We start from the raw sequence: 19,617 nt of genomic DNA on the forward strand, positions 1-19,617 counted from the left end.
GAATGGGATGATGGCAGACTGCTGTAATATAGTGTTTGCCAGAGAGGGGAAGAAGTGTATATATAGAATATGAGGTGATTAATGAAAATATGTGTATTCCCCGAGAAAGGCAGATTACAGTAGTTAGAATGGCAGGGAGTTATTAAAGAAAAGAAAGCAAGTCGGAAGATGAGGAATTGCTGCAAGTTTAGCATGGTGCAGAACAACAGAAAATCTGTCTGTCTAAGGAAAGTTGGGTGACTGACTTAATGAGGGTTTTCTGGAAATGTATTGAAGTAAAAAAGAGGATCTTTAAATGATGCTGGCTTGTTAGATCAGGCTGAGATATTATGGAAAAACCTGTGCAATTAGAGGTGATGTGCAGGAAGAGGAACATGGTGATAAGTTTTAGTATAAGAAAGCATGAAACAAGATGGTGCTGAACGCCATGCTGCTCCCAGTTTGTCTCCACCCCTTTCATTGTCCCTAGAGGATGAACATATTGTCTATGTAGAAACTAGAATTTAGTTTGGGTGGAGACCTGTCCTGTATGTGGTGCCCCCTGTTGGCACATAGGAACTATTAAACCTATTTCTAAGCTAGGATTGTATCCTTTGTTATGCCCCCCCCACCATTCATGTGCATAGTGGGCCTCTTGTCCAGTGCCCCAAAGGCTACGCCCCCATGAGTCTTGTCCATGCCCTCAATGAGTATTATGCCTGCACTGGATGGCACCAGCGCCCCCTTCAGGATCTGCCCTGCCCTCCAGATCATTTCCTGATAGAGCCCAAATGGATGCAGCAGTTACTAATACGTCTGTCTTTTGCTGCCATCTGAGACTCACTAGGACAATTACTCACCCAGGGTGGGCAGTCCACCTCAACCCCCTTCTGTTCTCTTGCAGTGCTCATCTGGGTTATAGCCACGAGACATTACATCTCAGCCTAGGGGATCAGTTATGGTGGAGCCCCAGGAGGGTGTATGGCATCTCTGAAATCTTAGTTAAATTCTGGCCATAATGAGTAGAATGAAAGACCCTGGAATATTTCCCATGTCATTTGTTACAGAGGATAAGGGGAAAAAAAAAAAAAAAGAGAAAAAATAGTAATGCTTTCTACTGTTGCTGGTGAGATTTAGAAGAACAGATTAGCCTCCAGAAAGTCATCCTTCATGATATGCAACAGGATTCTACTGAATCAGGAGAAAATATTATACCCGGCTCTGGCAAAGTTAAAGGTTTAAAGTCTGTGATTATAGAGCCACTAATAATGTCCCACTTAGAGTATTAAAGTCATATTCCCAGCTCTGATAACGTAAAAACCTGGTCCAGAGCCCCTGTTACGTAGACCAGGCAAGGGCAAAGAAATTTAATGTGTAAAGTAGAAAAATATTTAGAACTGAGAGTCCTCAGTGGTTGATATATATCTTTCCTATATGTGTAAAGTGTGCACACAGACGCTGTGCAGGGGAATAGCCCCCTCCTTCTCCCCTCTTCAGTCTCTTAGGGTACTGTCACACTCTGCAACTTTCCAACGATCACGACCAGCGATACGACCTGGCCGTGATCGTTGGAAAGTCGTTGTGTGGTCGCTGGGGAGCTGTCACACAGACAGCTCTCCAGCGACCAACGATGCCGAAGGCCCCGGGTAACCAGGGTAAACATCGGGTTACTAAGCGCAGGGCCGCGCTTAGTAACCCGGATGTTTACCGTGGTTACCAGCGTAAAAGTTAAAAAAAAAAAAAACGTACATACTCACATTCCGGTGTCCTTCAGGTCCTTTGCAGTCTGCTTCCCGCACTGACTGAGTGCCGCCGTAAAGTGAAAGCAGATCACAGCGGTGACGTCACCGCTGTAATCTGCTCTTACTTTCCGGCCGGGAGTCAGTCAGAGCGGGAAGCAGACTGCAAGGGACCTGAAGGACACAGGAATGTGAGTATGTACGGTTTGTTTTTTTTTACTTTTACGCTGGTAACCACGGTAAACATCTAAGCGCGGCCCTGCGCTTAGTAACCCGATGTTTACCCTGGTTACAAGCGAACGCATCGCTGGATCGCTGTCACACACAACGATCCAGCGATGACAGCGGGAGATCCAGCAACGAAATTAAGTTTCAAACGATCTGCTACGACGTACGATTCTCAGCAGGGTCCCTCATCGCTGCTGCGTGTCAGACACAGCGATATCGTATGGATATCGCTGGAACGTCACGTACCGTCGTAGCGATCAAAGCGCCACTGTGTGACAGTACCCTTAGGGTGAGTCAGGGTCATGAAGCTGTGCTGCTGTGATAGCCCCCCTCCCTCTCTCCCCCTTCTCTCAGTGCTAAGATCTCAGGTTTCACTGTGTCTGATAACATCAGCATTCATGGCGCAATACTGATTTCAGCCATCCTGCTGCCTCTGGGGGGAAGAGAAGGGAAGTGGGTGGTAGTGGAACCTGCCTGACCTGCTAGTTGAACTACAACAGGACCATGAGCTCTTTGTGGATGGATTGCAGTATTGTGTGGATGACCAGTTCTACGCTGAATATGCTGTTGGTCCATGAAACCATAAATGCGGAACCGCTGTGCCCACACATGGCGGTCCAGGAAGAGTACTCTGACGTGACGCACAAACATGACTGCACAGATGAGTCAGGAAACAGTGGGTTTTGCACATGTCCATGATAAACCTGATCCTAATGCAGAGTTTGAGTTTTTTCTTGTAGATGGCTCCAGATACCACCAGGATGGGCGATTCTACACTGGATATGCAGTAGTATCCTCACATGAGGTAATCTCAGCTGAACCACTCGCTCCTCACATGTCGGTGCAGGAGGCAGAGTTGAAGGCACTCACTGAGGCGTGTAGAGCCGCTGCAGGTAAAGTCGCTAATATTTACACAGATTCGAATTATGGATGGGGAATATGCCATGATTATGGCCCTATCTGGAGAAGCAGAGAGTTCCTTACATCAGCCGGTAAGCCCATTAACAATGCAGAGCGGGTGGAACAATTAATGGAGGCATTGATGTTACCAGTCCAGGTTAGCATAATCAAGGTGAAAGCACACACAAATGATGACTCTGTGGAGGTAGAGGGCAACAGAAGGGCGGACGAGGCTGCTAAAGTAGCAGCAAGGCGGCCTAGGGAGCAGTGGACGGTGGTGAGGAGAGTCAGCGTATTCCAGCCACACTGAGCCTAGATGTCCTGAAATCCCTCCAGCTGCCCAAACAGAGAAGAAACACTGGGAGAGAATGGGAGCTGAGCTCGAATGGAGTATGGGAGAATAAGGATAAATTGTATATACCAAGGTCCCGGTTCCGAATTATGGTGCAAGCAATAAATGGCCCCACTCACGCCTCAAAATGTCACATGTGTACCATGGTAAATGCCTTCTGGATCGCTCCTGGTTTCAGTTACGTAGCGGTGAAACTCGTACAGTCATGCCTCATCTGTGCACAGCATAACCCAGGAAAAACAGTAAAAGTCCCTAAGAAAGCGACACTCAGGCCTCTCTACCCGTTTCAGAGACTGCAGACTGACTACATACAGCTACCCAAGGTAGGAGTGTATGAATATGTCCTAGTATGTGTAGATCTGTTCTCTGGTTGGCGGGAAGCCCCATCCAGTAAAATGTGCTAATTAATGTTAAAAAGACACTTAAAAATTCAGAAGGCCATGACAGACACATGAAAGAATTAAAGAATTGGGTAGAGTGCTTGTCTCTTGCACTCTCTTCAGTCAGACATACTCCAAATAGAAAGACAGGCTAATCTCCTTCTGAAGTCCTGCTTGGTAGTGCGCCAAAGACTGTTCTGTACTTTCCATAAGTACTACAGCCTATGTCCAGGCCTTGTAGAAAAAAGACTTAATGTGGTGCATAAACATGTGTTCTCATCCATTCCAGAGCCTAATGAAAGTGCAGACGTGCATCAGCTGAATGGTGGTCATATGCAGACATGTGAGAAGAAGTCTAGATCCACAGTTTGAGTGGCCATACCAAGTTCTCCTGACAATGCCTACCTCAGTGAAGCTCTAAGGGAGACCACCATGGATTCATGCCTAACATTAAAAAAAAAAAAAAAAAAAAAAAAAAAAAAAAGTGGACTAACCACCCGAGTAATACATATCCTTGCCATCATCTACCTAATGCTGTTATGTATAGGAAATGGGCAACAGGTAGCTGTAACTAAAGAAAAGGGAATTATTACTTTCTGGTACAATTCCTCGAGTACAGTGGTGGCTACTTATGGGTTTGATGCCTGTGACATAATACAGGGAAGTGGGTGTGGGGAGCCAGGAGTGTCACAACTCTCGGGAAAGACAACAGTTTGTATACTTTATTTGTGGTAATTGGGAAAGAAGAAATAAAAACTGTGGTTCTTGGACATTTGTAGGATGGTATACAAGTGATAAAGAGTGGGGATATAAACCGACCCCTGCCTTCAAACAAAAGAGTAGTAAAGGGAAGTCCTTACTTACGCGGATGACGCTACTCAAGTCCGACTCTAGTGACCAATGTAGGACAAAATGTCATCCTTTGATACTCACTATTGAGGATCCATCACCCAATGATGTAGGAGAGTATGCTTTGGGTGCATATTATAGTCAGGGGGGAAAGACCCCAACAGGAAATTTTCAACTTAAAGATACTGTATGTTGGAGTCTCAGGAATGGGCAAATGTACAGGGTGAAAGTGACAAATCTGGAATACTATGGATTCCACTTCTTCAACATGTTTGTGTTTTTAGGGGCATGACTGCAATTCAGAACCCCACTGATGAGGATACACTTTCTATAGAGACTGGGTACAGATGTTAACGCCTGGGTTGAGTGGATGAGGTACACTGCGCAACAACAAAATAGAACCAATTGTTATGTGTGCGCGGCAGCCAGGCCCCATTTGGGATCTGTTCCCCTATTAAAGTACCTTCACACTAAGTGACGCTGCAGCGATATCAACAACGATGCCGATTGCTGCAGCGTCGCTGTTTCGTCGCTGTTTGGTCGCTGGAGAGCTGTCACACAGACAGCTCTCCAGCGACCAACGATGCCGAAGTCCCCGGGTAACCAGGGTAAACATCGGGTTACTAAGCGAAGGGCCGCGCTTAGTAACCCGATGTTTACCCTGGTTACCAGTGTTAAATGTAAAAAAACAAACACTACATACTTACATTCGCGTCCCCCGGCGTCCGCTTCCCTGCACTGTGTGAGCGCCGGCCCTAACAGCAGAGCGGTGACGTCACCGCTGTGCTTTGCTTTACGGCCGGCACTGACACACTCAGTGCAGGAAGCTCTGAGCAGCAGCGCGGACGCCGGGGGACGTGACAGACATCAGAGGGTGAGTATGTACTGTTTTTTTTTTTACTTTTACAATGGTAACCAGGTTAAATATCGGGTTACTAAGCGTGGCCCTGCGCTTAGTAACCCGATATTTACCCTGGTTACCATTGTAAAACATCGCTGGCATCGTTGCTTTTGCTGTCAAACACGACGATACACGCCGATCTGACGACCAAATTAAGTTATGAACTTTCAGCAATATCACAGCAGGATCCAGATCGCTGCTGCGTGTCAAACACAACGATATCGCTATCCAGGATGCTGCAACGTCACAGATCGCTATCGTTATCGTTGTAAAGTCGCTTAGTGTGAAGGTACCTTTAGTCCCTGAATTGGAGGAAGAGTGTGTCCTTGCCCTCTTTACCAACACCTCCGCTAATTATACACAATGTGGGAGATGGAGGGATAAATATCCTGTGTGGGATAAAACTCCGTCTTTTGGTCGAAGTATTACTATCTATCCTGGGAATTACACCTGTATGCAAATACAAGGAGAGGGCCGTTTCTTGGGGAATTTTATTAAGGGTTTTTGCCATAATTATTCCTCAGCAACCCCCGACAAGTTAACACAGCAGGTCTCCTCAGTAGCGGACATATTCTGGATATGTGAGGATATGAAGATAAGGTTTAAGTTAGAGGGTAATTGGACGGGACAGTGTACTTTGGCCAAGGCCATCATGCCTTTCCATCTTAACCCTGAAGGTTCGCCTTTGACTAATCAGAAACAGCCCCAACGTATGAAAAGGGGAATTGCCCCCAAAGAAAGCTTTGACCCTCATGTGTATATTGATGCTATAGGGGTACCAAGGGGTGTCCCTGATGAGTTAAGCAAGGGACCAAGTTAAAGCAGGATTTGAGTCTATAATCCCTAATGTAACTGTCAATAAAACGTAGATTGGATTAACTACATATATTATAACCAACAAAGATTCATAAATTATACTAAAGATGCATTAAAGGGGATAGCTGAACAGTTGGAAGCTACATCCACTATGGCTTTCCAAAACCGGATGGCTTTGGATATGTTACTAGCAAAGAAAGGAGGGGTATGTAAAATGATTGGAGAAACTTGTTGTACCTTTATCCCCGATAACACAGGTCTGAATGGAAAGGTTACCTTAGTTATAAAAAAGCTTGAATCCCTATCTGAGGAACTTAAGAAAAATTCAGGAATTGGTAATATTTAGGATACTTGGTTTGAATGGATTTTGGGATGGCAGAAATGGTTGGCACAGATTGGTACAATTATTATGGTAATTCTTATTTTCATGTCTGTGGTTTCTTGTTGTATATTTCCTTGTGTTAAACAGATGGTCAACAGGAGCGTGGACAGCCTAACCCCTACACTGGTTTTCCACGAAGATGGTGATGGCCATGATTCTACTATAAAACCCCTGAAGACCAATTCGATTTATTAAACAGGGATAAATATATATATATATATATATATATATATATATATATATATATATATATATATATATATATATATATATATATATATATATATATATATATATATATATATACACACACACACATATACATATATATATATATATATATATATATATTTGATTATATATGATTTCCACATGAATAAAGATTGCATCAAGGGGGGTAAAATTTTAACATTGCCGTCTAATGGACAGCTCAGATGTCACGATCTATGTACTGTTTTTTCTCCTTGTCTTTTTGTGTTTGTCACTGTCCCCTGTGTGTATTATCTGCAGTGGTGAGGCTAGAGTCCCTTGCAGGCCAGTGCACTAGTCAGGGCGGAGTTAGGTATCAGTGAGGGACGAGGTTCCTGGCGGCGGTGGGGGGGGGGAAGGACCCACTTAGGGCATTAGGGCAGTGCAGGGACAGGTTCAGGTTAAATTCAGGTGGTGACCATTCCCCATTTCCCTATTGGTAAGGCCTTCCTTTCCCCATTTTCCATCCTTTTTTGTGTGTGTTGCGCCATTGATTGACCGACCACCTATTGGGTCATATTATATTGTGACATCAGGTTAATAATTGATTTAGGGGGGACTGTGAAGGAGAAAATGTCTAATGAAATCAATTATTAAACCTTATACAAGTCAGTTCAGATATAGTGTAGCAAGATGGCGATTGTGTCTTTGAAGCTGTCTTGGAGATCCTTGAAACTGACCTGGAAGGAATCTTTGGAATGCAGGTGTGAAGGCACTGGAATACCCCACATCTGGAAATGAAGTTGGAATGAACCAATCAGAGTGACACTAACTATTCAGAAGTTGTGCGACCTCCCCCATTTCCTGTTTCTAGTATCTTTTTTTGTTCAGAATAAAGCAGTTGTGAGTAAGCCATCGCTGAGAGAGGCAGTGTGTATCATCTTTGTGAATCTGATGCATTCTTAGCCTCTAAGCTAGCACTCAGCTTATATTTGGTCAGGTACAAGCAATCATATTGATCTCACTTTAAGAGATCACCCTCACAGTCCCTTCTATGGGTAGATAGATCCGGAGAGAAAACGAGAATATAGTCCAAGTATACCACATAAGAGTACAGAAGATCTCGGAAAATATCATTCACAAATTCCTGGAATACTGCGGGGGCATTGCATAAGCCGAAGGGCATGACCAAATACTCATAGTGCCTCTCTCTGGTGTTAAAAGCGGTCTTCCACTCATCTCTGGAGCGGATACGGATTAGATTGTAAGCCCCACGGAGATCCAGTTTCGTAAAGACTCGTGCTCCCTGTAACCGGTCAAACAGCTCCGGAATGAGAGGGAGCGGGTACTTGTTCTTAATTGTGATACTGTTCAGACCCCGGTAGTCGATGCAGGATCGAAAAGGTTCCATCCTTTTTCTTAACAAAGAAGAAACCCGCACCCGCAGGTGAAAAGGACTTCCGGATAAAACCTCTGGCCAGATTTTCCTAGCGTTTTTTTTCCTCAGATGCATGCTGTTTGCCCATCGCCAGATTTATATTTATTTCTAAACATATATAGGTATTATAATTAATAATCTTGCCCCAATGTACCATCAATAACTGACAATACAAAAGATACAACTTGAGCATTCACGTGATACATGAACACATTACCCATATGTATATGGCTTTGCCTGCCTTTCTGCTTTTTCTTTTTAGTTCTGCAGCACAAAAACTATTTTTTATTGAATGGACATTGTTACCTTATATTATAAAAAAAGTTCCACTCACCTCGGTTCCAGCTGATGGACAGGTAAATATTATTTTAACAGTTGGAGAATGGCCATTACAGAAGTCAGGTGCGCTGTCCGTTTCATACTGAAGAACCAGCCTACAATAACAATAGATTCTTATTCAGGTGAACCAAAAAGGTGATAAGGGATAAATGCTGATGAGAACTAAACAGTGGAGACCACCGGAGACTGCCAATTGCCACAATAAAGCTGCCCACACTGAACATTTTAGAGATAGTGGTCATCGGAAAGCAGATATCCTACCCTGCCAAACACATGCAAAGAGAAGATAAATCAGCCATTGTTAGATACCACTGGCAATTTATCTTCTACTGGAATATAAAAAATAGGGATTAAAACTTGACATGCTCAAATTTCTTTTCTCCAACAGACTCTCTCTAGATACATACGTATGGCCAGCCAATCCTGCCAAAATCGTTTGGGTGTCATTTAAAAGAAATTTGACAAATTTTGATTTTAATAAGAAATAAACACTAAGCGGTCTATTTTACCATAATTATATTAGGTACTTACATTGCTCTATTTTTGGGAAGATCATCACTAGAGTTTGCCGTTAACAATTAACACCTAGTTGCTGTAGGGGATCTAATGTAATTTTGTAATCTTGTCAATGGTAGTGAAACTCATATTAGGGGGATAGGTTTGTGAAAAAGTAAATCACCAAATCACCCATGTCCCAAACTGTAGATTTTGGAGAGCCTGGAGACTAAGCCATTGAATGGCGATGATCAACAGAAAATCATTAATATGTATTTCATCATGATTAATAATGCATATGGCATTTGCAAGGCGGTAGTTATTAGTATCCATTCACCATTATATGGACTTTAAGGTTTGAAATAAAGTGATAATTTTAACCCCTTTGGATCGAGTGTGACAACACCATCTCTTTACTATATAATGCTGCTACAGGAAGAAATGAAGCAGAGCCACTACAAAAAATTAGTATATAGAAACATACCTGTCTTTGTCATAGGAGGCTAGAGCATTTTTTGGTTGTCCAACATCATAAACGCTACCATCCTTTATCAGGCAAGCGGCACTTGCTGGGGGACACTTTGAGGTTTCTCCCTCAGAGATGCCTGTTAAGAAAAATAAAATAATAATGGTCAGCAAGTTTTGCAACACATCTGTCATACATAAGTCTTTACAGAAAATTCCCAGTCAAACCAGTTTAGAAAAGAAAAAAAACAAGTCAGAGAAGGAAGATTTAAGGAACAATTCAACAGAGAGTTATACTTTCCAATGACACAGATCACAGGTGAGCAGATATTTCATGTTTGCTAGGTATTTTCTGTCTAGTTGGAGCCAGGTTATCTGCCTGTTCTTTCACCTCCTAGGGCATATGAAGTTTTAGGCCAAGTCGTCAACCTCCCACTTGTGAAACATCAGTGTTTAGGGCAGGAATTACTAATATTTGCTTTGCATTCACTGGGTTTTCTGTTTCAGGCCATTGGCTTTGCTTGATAAAATGATAAAATCATTATCATTACTCCTTTTGCCTTGCTCCAGCTTAAACTGTCCGCCACTGCTCCTGATTGTTCAAAAAGAATCTGACAACATGCTTTCATTAGCGCATTTGATAGTAGCACAATGTAAGGACAGAGACCCTGATACCAGCAATGTATCATATAATGGGATGCATATTGAATTTGTGTAAAAAAAAGTAAAAAAAAAAAAACAACAAAAAAAAACTTTTTTTCTTCTTCCAGTTCTCTGAATGCGGACTTATGTATAATCCCACGCACACCCCTGATTGGTAGCGTTCTGTGTACACTGTGCATAGGCAGAAAGCTGCATACCAGCGATGTGGGCGAGGTTATACAGAGCTTATGAATAGAGAGGTTGACTAGTCCTCTAGTAATAATCTACTTATAATAAAAAACGTGTTTTTATTAATATTACATTTAGCAGCCCGGTACGTGACGTTGCTGGAAATCAGCATCTCCACATTATGCTGCTCTAATACCATGTGGTAAAAACCTGGTGACAGTTTACTGTTCTCTCCTGGTTCTCATCCTACGTCCCTGTCCATTCTTTCAGTGGATCATTTGCTGGCTCTTCTACCTCTCCCCTTTACTGTTGGGGTCCTTCAGGGTTTAGTTCTAGGTCCCAGTCGCTGTTCATTGTACATAGCTCATATTGAACAAATCATCAACAATCATGGCTTTCAGTACTTTCTCTATTCTGATGACATCCAGTTATACACATCTTCAGACAAGCAGCACACCCTCTGTTTTGGGGTTATGAGTCAGATCTTTTCTTCACTCTTCACAGCCAAAACACACGTCACCTGCACCTCAAAGACATCTAAAATTCCTCCCTTTTCTTACCTATAAAACTGAAAAACTCTTATGGTCACACTTATTCTTCATTCTTGTCTTGACTATTACAACTCATTAGTAATTGGTCTTCCATTCGCCAAACTGTCCCCTCTCCAATCCATACTGAATGTAGCAGCTAGGCTCCTATCTCTGTCCAGTTGCTACACAAGTGCCTCCATTCTGTACCAGACATTGCACTGGTCGCTAATCGGCTACAGAATACATAAACTTATCATACATGCCCATAAATCTGTCCACAGTTCTGTTTCACTTTATATACTCTATCATCTGTTTACCCTCCCACCCAAGCTCTCCATTCTGCTAACGACGTATGACTAATAACCTCCATAATCTGAACCTTACACTCCCATCTTTAAGACTTTTCTCATGCTTCACCAGGTCTCTGAAATGCGCTACCCCAAACAATTCGGTAAATGCAAAGTATTCACAGTTATAAGAGTGCCCTAAAATACATCTTTTATACTGCCCCATCACATCACCTCGCAAATCTAAGTGTTCTTATTTCTTCTTTCCTACATTTTGCTCAGAACCTGGCCCTATCATCTGTTCCCACACACTCAATGCACTGGACAACATTGTGTATCTGGATTTATATGGATGCTGACAGGTGAAAGATTTATGTAGTGTTAAACAAATACTCTTTTTGCCTTTTGCGGCACCCATCCTACCTTTCACATTGTAACTGTTGAACAATGTGTTACTCTGTAATGTATAATATGAATCCTCTGAATTGTAAAGTGCTGAATGTGTGCGCATTATGTAAGTAAAAAGCATATTATCCAGATGTTCCCCACCAGCATTGTGATACTTTTCAGTGTTCATATAGGTTCTCTAGTGCCATACCATCTCCGCCTCTTGTAAGTCCTGTTTAAGATTTAGCAGGTATGAGGCCAGCTTAGGCAGCACAATGGCATCACACTACTGCTTAGGATGGTAAAAAGGCTAGTAGAACTTAAAAGGGGTTGTCCGGTCTAAATTGATAAGTCTGCAGCCACTCTGTGTGACTGCAGACTTTAGAAACCCTCCGTTCACGTGCTGTGCGCTGCGAGAATTTGCCAGTTTCTGTGCTAGGACTGGTGGTTATGTATGCGTTATACATACTCCAGGCCAGAGCCCATCTAGTGGTCGTGGCCTCGCTCCATACACTTGTGTCAGGCCATGCCCATTGGACTGCCTCCGGCCGGGAATATGCATAATGCATACATCACCACCGTTCCCAGCTCAGAAACTGGCGAATCCTTGAAGTACACAGCGCACAGTGCTTGTGCTGGGGGGGGATTCAAAATTCTGCAGTTACACAGAGTGACTGCAGACTTTTCATTTTAGACAGGACAACCCCTTTAAGATGGAATCGCTTTTTACTGAGGAATAACTGGTAGTCAGTTAAGTTTATGGCAGTAGTTAGTCGCTATGTAGTGATTGACCAGTTGGGTATCACTGCCAAAAATAATGTGAACCTTTAAAGATTTCAGGTGTAGACAAAATTTAGAGACAAGAGGTTTTGGGATAGTACCAGGGAAAAGTAGGAATATCCGAAAAAGGAAGGTCAGTCATCACACCATAGATGTGTAATGCACAACCTCTGTGCACTAAGATCCCACATTCTTTGGTCCCACAGATAAATTAAGTGACTCAGTATTCATTTTAGCAAAAATCTAAATCTTACCATTACAAGTGTTTTCTGATCTTTTAGCTTGTATGCCCTTTTCAGCAGTGAAATACTAACTGGAGCCCACTCTCACCGCATTGATTTACTGAGCTGTGCTACGGTCTCCATTGTGCGGGCTGTTTCATTATGAAGAGGATTTTCTGGCACGAAAAACCATTGTGCTAAAAGCATTCTCCTGTGTTGATGGCTACTAAAATATCATTTACTAATGGAGAGCATCTTTCCAAACAGCAGCGGTAATGATACTGAGCCTGATGTAGCAGAAATAACATTATGTGCATTGATTAACTAAATGTAAAATATCACTCTTACCACCAAATTCTGCAGGTCATCCCATTGGACATTCATGGATTCCCGAATGCCAAAAAACAAAATCTACCTGAGAATGGTAACATTAGGTTTGTAATGTGCATATGGCTACCTCGCTCATAGCCACACATTCTTCATGTGGCCAATCATACATATTTTTTCTATAGGGAGGCACAAATAAGTTGCGTTTAGTAGTACTTAGTATCACTTTCCTCGAATGCCAGACATTAAAAGGGTTCCTGCCACTAGATTTTTCTCCTTTATGGTATTCTAGTAGGCTGTATTTAAGTTTCCAATCCTCTCTACCTTTCGTTCCCCCCTCCACCCAACACGGTCCAGTTTGTTGGGGGTTGGTGATCATGATCTGGTGCCTCCTCTCTCATTGCAGTTGCTGTCCTCCTGCTTGCTTCAGGTGGATGATGGGTTCTACGTAATCCACTCCGTGTCCCCAATCACACTCCTGCACAGTCATATTGAAGGCAGAGCAAAGTGCTGTAGTAGGCATGCGCCAGGAGAGACCAAAGATGACCTGAAGTAGAGCCGACCTAGGCGCACCATTGTACTGCGCTCTGCAGGGCACAGGAGTACGAATGGGGTACACTGTGTGGATGACATAGGTAGTGGTCGGACTTTATAGTGGGAAAACCTGGTGACATTCCTTTTAATGGTGAGTGATAGTACCTGGATTATACTGAACGTACACCCTAAAATACGAAGGCCCTAAATACAAGACAAAGCAGACCTCAGCCACATGGATTTTCATCAAGTTCTACAGTCTTTCCAGAATCTGTACAAAATAGTTAAACCGAATTAGTTGAAATTGGCTCATTAGAACATGTGTATATGGAAAATAGATTGAAAAACTAATTAGAGATAGGGAATGACAGTGTATAAGATGAAGTTAGAAGAAGTAACAGCTAAAATTAAATACCAACAGCAAAAAAAACAAACAAAAAAAAAACAATTAAATAAAACATGTGGTAAAACCAAAATATAAGTACATACCAATAGTTCGACAAATATTAATGTACAAGTCAGAGTTGGGATCCCAGTCATTCACCAAGTGTCCCCCGGATGTCTTTATGAGCGGATTCAAGTCATGCTTCTTGTAATCAGAGTCAAAAACATAGCACGGTACCTGGCCAAACAAAGATAAATCGGGTATATTACATAACAAAACAGAGGTTTACTCTTTGAATTATAAAGCTTTCCTTAAAGGGACTATACACATATTAGAGCAGAAGGTTGATGGTTGAACAGCCTTTGAAAGAACACCAGTTTCAGTTGATAAGCGTAGTCATACATGTTTAATTACATTGGGATGAATAATGACCACAGAATTGCTCAAAGGGATTTTTGTTATAGAAGGAAAATCTTTACCATGAAGACAATGGACTATACAGAAGCTGCCATCAATATTTCATGATCCAATTAACCATCCCCTACATATACATGTCTTTCTTTTTAAATACATATACAGGTGCTTCTCACAAAATTAGAATATCATCAAAAAGTTAATTTATTTCACTTCTTCAATATAAAAAGTGAAATCCATATACTATATAGTCATTACAAACAGTGATATATTTCAAGTGTTTATTTCTGTTAATGATTATGGCTTACAACCAATGCAAACCCAAAATTCATCATCTCAGTAAATTAGAATACTTTATAACACCAGCTTGAAAAATGATTTTAAAATCCAAAATGTTGGCCTACTGAAATGTACACCGTGTTCCAAATTATTATGCATATGACATTTTTCTCGGATTTTCCTAAATGGTCGGTGCAAATGACATTCAGTCTAATAAAAGTCATCACCCGTTAGAGTATACATTGAATTTTATTGAAGAAATCTCCCAATGATAACAGTATAATCCCCCTTGTTCACCTGATCTGAACCCCATAGAGAAGCTGTGGTCCCTCATAAAATGTGAGATCCACAGGGAGGGAAAACCTCTCGGAACAGTGTCTGGGAGGCTGTGGTGGCTGCTGCACGCAATGTTGGTCGTAAACAGATCAAGCAACTGACAGAATCTATGGATGGAAGGCTGCCGAGTGTCATCATAAAGAAAGGTGGCTATATTGGTCACTAATTTTTTGTGGTTTTGTTTTTGCATGTCAGAAATGTTTATTTCTAAATTTTGTGCAGTTATATTGGTTTACCTGGTGAAAAACAAGTGAGATAGGAATATATTTGGTTTTTATTAAGTTGCCTAATAATTCTGCACAGTAATAGTTACCTGCACAAACAGATATCCTCCTAAGATAGCCAAATATTAAAAAAAAAACCATTTTATCTTCCAAAAATGTTAAGCTTTGATATTTATAAGTCTTTTGGGTTGATTGAGAACATAGTTGTTGATCAATAATAAAAATAATCCTCTAAAATACAACTTGCCTAATAATTCTGCACACAGTGTAGAATTTCTAAACGTTTGATATGTTTTAAAGCACTGAAAATGCTCATTTGTGGAATTTGCAGCATTAGGAGGTCACATTCACTGAACAAAAAAGCTATTTAACTCCAAAACATCCTAACAGGCCAAGTTACATGTTAACATAGGAACCTTTCTTTGAAATCACCTTCACAATTCTTGCATCTATTGAACTTCTGAGTTTTTGGAAAGTTTCTGCTTGTATTTCTTTGCATGAAGTCAGAATAGCCTCCCAGAGCTGCTGTTATGATGTGAACTGCCTCCCACCCTCATATATATTTTGCTTGATAATACTCCAAAGGTCCTCTATAGGGTTGAGGTCAGTGGAAGATGGTGGCCACACCATGTGTTTATCTCCTTATATGCCCATAGCAGCCAATGACACAGAGGTATTCTTTGCAGCATGAGATGAAAGGAACACCATTCCTACGGTAAAGCACAGAGGTGTATCGCTGATGTTTTGGTGATGTGTGAGCTACAAAGGCACAGGAAACTTGGTCAAAGATGAAGGAAAAATGAATGCATCACTTTCTCAGCAAATACTGGAGGCAAATTTGCATTCATGAGCCCGGAAGCTGCGCATGGGACATACTTACACGTTCCAACGTGACAACGATCCAAAACTCAAGGTCAAGTCGACCTGTCACTGGCTACAGCAGAACAAAGTGAAGGTTATGGAGTGGCCATCTCAGTCTCCTGACCTCAATATCATTGAGCCACTCTGGTGAGATCTCAAGTGCGTCCATGCAGTGTCTGTGCGACCTAGAGAGCCAACCACAGCTCCAGCAGATCGCAACTCCTATTTTCTATGGCATCCCTGATGATCAACCGCTTTTCCTGCCGCTCACCCTACACAGCTCCCACTTAGGTCTGATCAGCTCATCTCCTCTTCCTCTTACAGTCGCTGCTCTACCAATTTTCTCAAACAGCGCTGCAGAGAGCAGAGGGGGCAGGACTAAAATCACGCTAACCTTCAAGAACGAATCAAATTAATTTACAGCCTGGTCTTAGTACAGCCAATTTAATTTAATATAACAAAGGTTACAGGTGTGAACAATTACATTAACAAAAAAACAGGTGAAGGAGAGCAAGTATAATTGTTATTTTCGTATCTCACCAGCACTTCATTTTGGGTAGGTGCACACGTAAAGTAATTGTTGCAGATTTTTTTTTTTTTTTTTTTTTTTTTTATGCAAAAATGTTTCTGGGCAGGAAAAAACTCTGCATAAAAAAATGTGCATTTCTGCCACCTTTTTGATGTGTTTTTCCATTCACTGTAATGGATGACAAATAGTGGAAGAATACATATGTTGCAGATATGAAACCGCTTGAAATCTGCAAGGAAAAAAATAGCAGCATGTGCATGGGATGTCAGAGACCTCCTCTACTGTGTTGGGGCAGTAAATGCTGCGTTAAAAAACATGACGTGTGAACATACCCCTACACCAGTATTACTCTCTGAAATGTAGAAAAAATAACGACTGATTGAAATGGTTTGTGAAATGAATGTGAACAAAATCAACTTACCTCTTTAAGTGGCTTAAATTTATTCTTCTTGCACGCAGTGAATGTTCTCCACTCAAAATAATGAACACATTCATCATACTTAATAAATTCAGGGGTTCCCTGTGATGAGAAAAAAGAGCAATGTTAAAAAATAATGTCATAAAACTTAAGTTCTACTTTAGCTAATAGCCAAAACTTGTTATAACCATGGTGAAAAAATTAAATTGTAAAGTTCATTACCTTTAACTCCAAATTTTTTTTAAATCTGAAATCTGTCACTTTATGTGGACATAACTCTGGAATGCTTCAACAGATCCCATTGATTTTTAGACTGTTTTTTCGTGACACATTATACTTTATGATAAAGGTAAATTTAGGTTGATAGATTTTGCATTTATTTCCAAAAATGTCAGAAATTTGACAAAAAGTTTTACAAAATTTACAATTTTAGAACTTTGAACGAATAGCCGTTTAATCCAGATAGTCATACCACACAAAACAGTAACATTTCCCTCATGTCTGCTTTACGTCAGCACCATTTGTAACCATAAACAATTACTGCTACATTTTTAAACCTTTTAAAATGTTAACAAAATAAAACACTTATTTTGTTAACATTTTAAAAGTTTTAAAATGTAGCAGGAATTTTTTATTTTCTCAAGGAATTTTACAAAACTTATTTGTTTAGGAATCTGTTCAGTTTTGAAGTGGCTTTGGAGGTCCTATATAGGAACCACCCCAAAAGTGATATTTTAACCCCTTCATGACCCTGCCTATTTTGACCTTAATGACCTGTCCATTTTTTGTAATTCTGACCAGTGTCCCTTTATGAGGTAATAACTCAGGACCGCTTCAACGGATCCTAGCGATTCTGAGATTGTTTTTTCGTGACTACTTGGGTTAGTAGTAAATTTAGGTCGATAGTTTTTGCGTATATCTGTGAAAAAAAATCGGAAATTTGGTGAAAATTTCGCAATTTTCAAATTTTTTATTTTAATTCTGTTAAACCAGAGAGCTATGTGACACAATACAGTAAATAAATAACATTTCCCACATGTCTACTTAACATCAGCACAATTTTGGAAACAAATTTTTTTTTGCTAGGACGTAATAAAAGGTTAAAATTTGACCATCGAGTTCTCATTTTTACAACAAAATTTACAAAACCATTTTTTTTTAGTGACCACCTCACATTTGAAGTCAGTTTGAGGGGTCTGTATGGCAGAAAATACCTAAAAGTGACACCATTCTAAAAACTGCACCCCTCAAGGTGCTCAAAACCAAATTTAAGAAGTTTATTAACCCTTCAAGTGCTTCACAGCAGCAGAAGCAACATGGAAGGAAAAAATTAACATGTAACGTTTTAGTCACAAAAATGATCTTTTAGCAACAATTTTTTTTTATTTTCTCAAGGGTAAAAAGAGAAAGTGGACCCCAAAAGTTGTTGTCCAATTTGTCCTGAGTACGCTGAAACCCCATATGCAGGGGGAAACCACTGTTTGGGCGCACGGCAGGGCTCGGAAGGGAAGGAGCGTTATTTGACTTTTTTAATGAAAAATAGGCTCCAATCTTTAACGGACACCATGTCGCGTTTGGAGAGCACCTGCGTGCCTAAAGATTGGAGATCTCCCACAAGTCACCCTATTTTGGAAACTAGACCTCCCAAGGAACTTATCTAGATGCATAGGGAGCACTTTGAAGCCCCAGGTGCTTCACAAATTGCTCCGTAAAAATGAAAACGTACTTTTTTTTTTTTTTCTCACAATTTTCTTTTAGCCTCAATTTTTTCATTTTCATATGGGCAACAGGATAAAATGGCTCCTAAAATTTGTTGGGCAATTTTTCCTGAGTACACCGATACCTCATATGTGTGGGTAAACCACTGTTTTGGCGCACGGCAGGGTTCGGAAGGGAAGGAGCGCCATTTGACTTTTTGAATGGAAAATTAGCTCCAATCATTAGCGGACACCATGTCGTGTTAGAAGAGCCCCTGAGTGCCTAAGCATAGGAGCTCCCCCCACAAATGACCCCATTTTGGAAACTAGACCTCCCAAGGAAGTAATCTAGATGTGTGGTGAGCACTCCCCCCCCCCCCCCCCCCCCCCCAAGTGCTTCACAGTTTATAATGCAGAGCCGTGAAAATAAAAAAATCTTTTTTTTTTCCTCAAAAATTATTTTTTTTAGTCTGCAATTTTTTTATTTTCTCAAGGGTAACAGGAGAAATTGGACCCCAAAAGTTGTTGTCCTGAGTATGCTGGTACCCCATATGTGGGGGTAAACCACTATTTGGGCACACGTTGGGGCTCCGAAAGGAAGAAATAACGTTTTGGAATGCAGACTGATGGAATGGTCTGCGGGCGTCAGGTTACGTTTGCAGAGCCCCTGATGCGCCTAAACAGTAGAAGCGCCCCACAAGTGACCCTATTTTGGAAACTAGACCCCCCAAGGAACTTATCTAGATGTGTCGTGAGCACTTTTAACCCCCAAGTGCTTCACAGAAGTTTATAACGTAGGACCGTGAAAATAAAAAATCATTTTTTCCCAGACAAAAATAAATTTTTAGCCAATTTTTTATTTTCCCAAGGGTAACAGGAGAAATTAGAAGTTGTGCAATTTTTCCTGAGTTTGCTTATGCCCCAAATGTTTGGGTAAACCACTGTTTGGGCAAATGTCGGGGCTCGGAAGGGAGGGAGCACCATTGCGACTTTTTGAACGCAAGATTGGTTGAAATCAATGGTGGCGTCATGTCACGTTTGGGACCCCCTGATGTGCTTAAACAGTGAAAACCCCTCAATTCTAACTCAAACACTAACCCCAACACACCCCTAACCCTAATCCCA

The 19,617-nt window shown here is 41.2% G+C and overlaps 1 protein-coding gene across 1 annotated transcript in view; it reads right to left on the reverse strand.

Moving 5' to 3' along the window:
• The window catches only part of IGF2R (insulin like growth factor 2 receptor), a 243,002-nt gene that overhangs the window by 137,866 nt on the left and 85,519 nt on the right, over positions 1-19,617 (reverse strand). Inside the window, exons 4-7 of the mRNA XM_077283114.1 lie at positions 16,799-16,897; positions 13,839-13,971; positions 9,472-9,592; positions 8,488-8,587 (exon numbers count right to left, since the gene is read on the reverse strand). Coding sequence (XP_077139229.1) covers positions 8,488-8,587; positions 9,472-9,592; positions 13,839-13,971; positions 16,799-16,897 — 453 coding nt within the window. The remainder of the gene's footprint in view (positions 1-8,487; positions 8,588-9,471; positions 9,593-13,838; positions 13,972-16,798; positions 16,898-19,617) is intronic.

Source organism: Ranitomeya variabilis, chromosome 2 (genome assembly GCF_051348905.1).
Source record: "Ranitomeya variabilis isolate aRanVar5 chromosome 2, aRanVar5.hap1, whole genome shotgun sequence".
Taxonomy (NCBI): Eukaryota; Metazoa; Chordata; class Amphibia; order Anura; family Dendrobatidae; genus Ranitomeya; species Ranitomeya variabilis.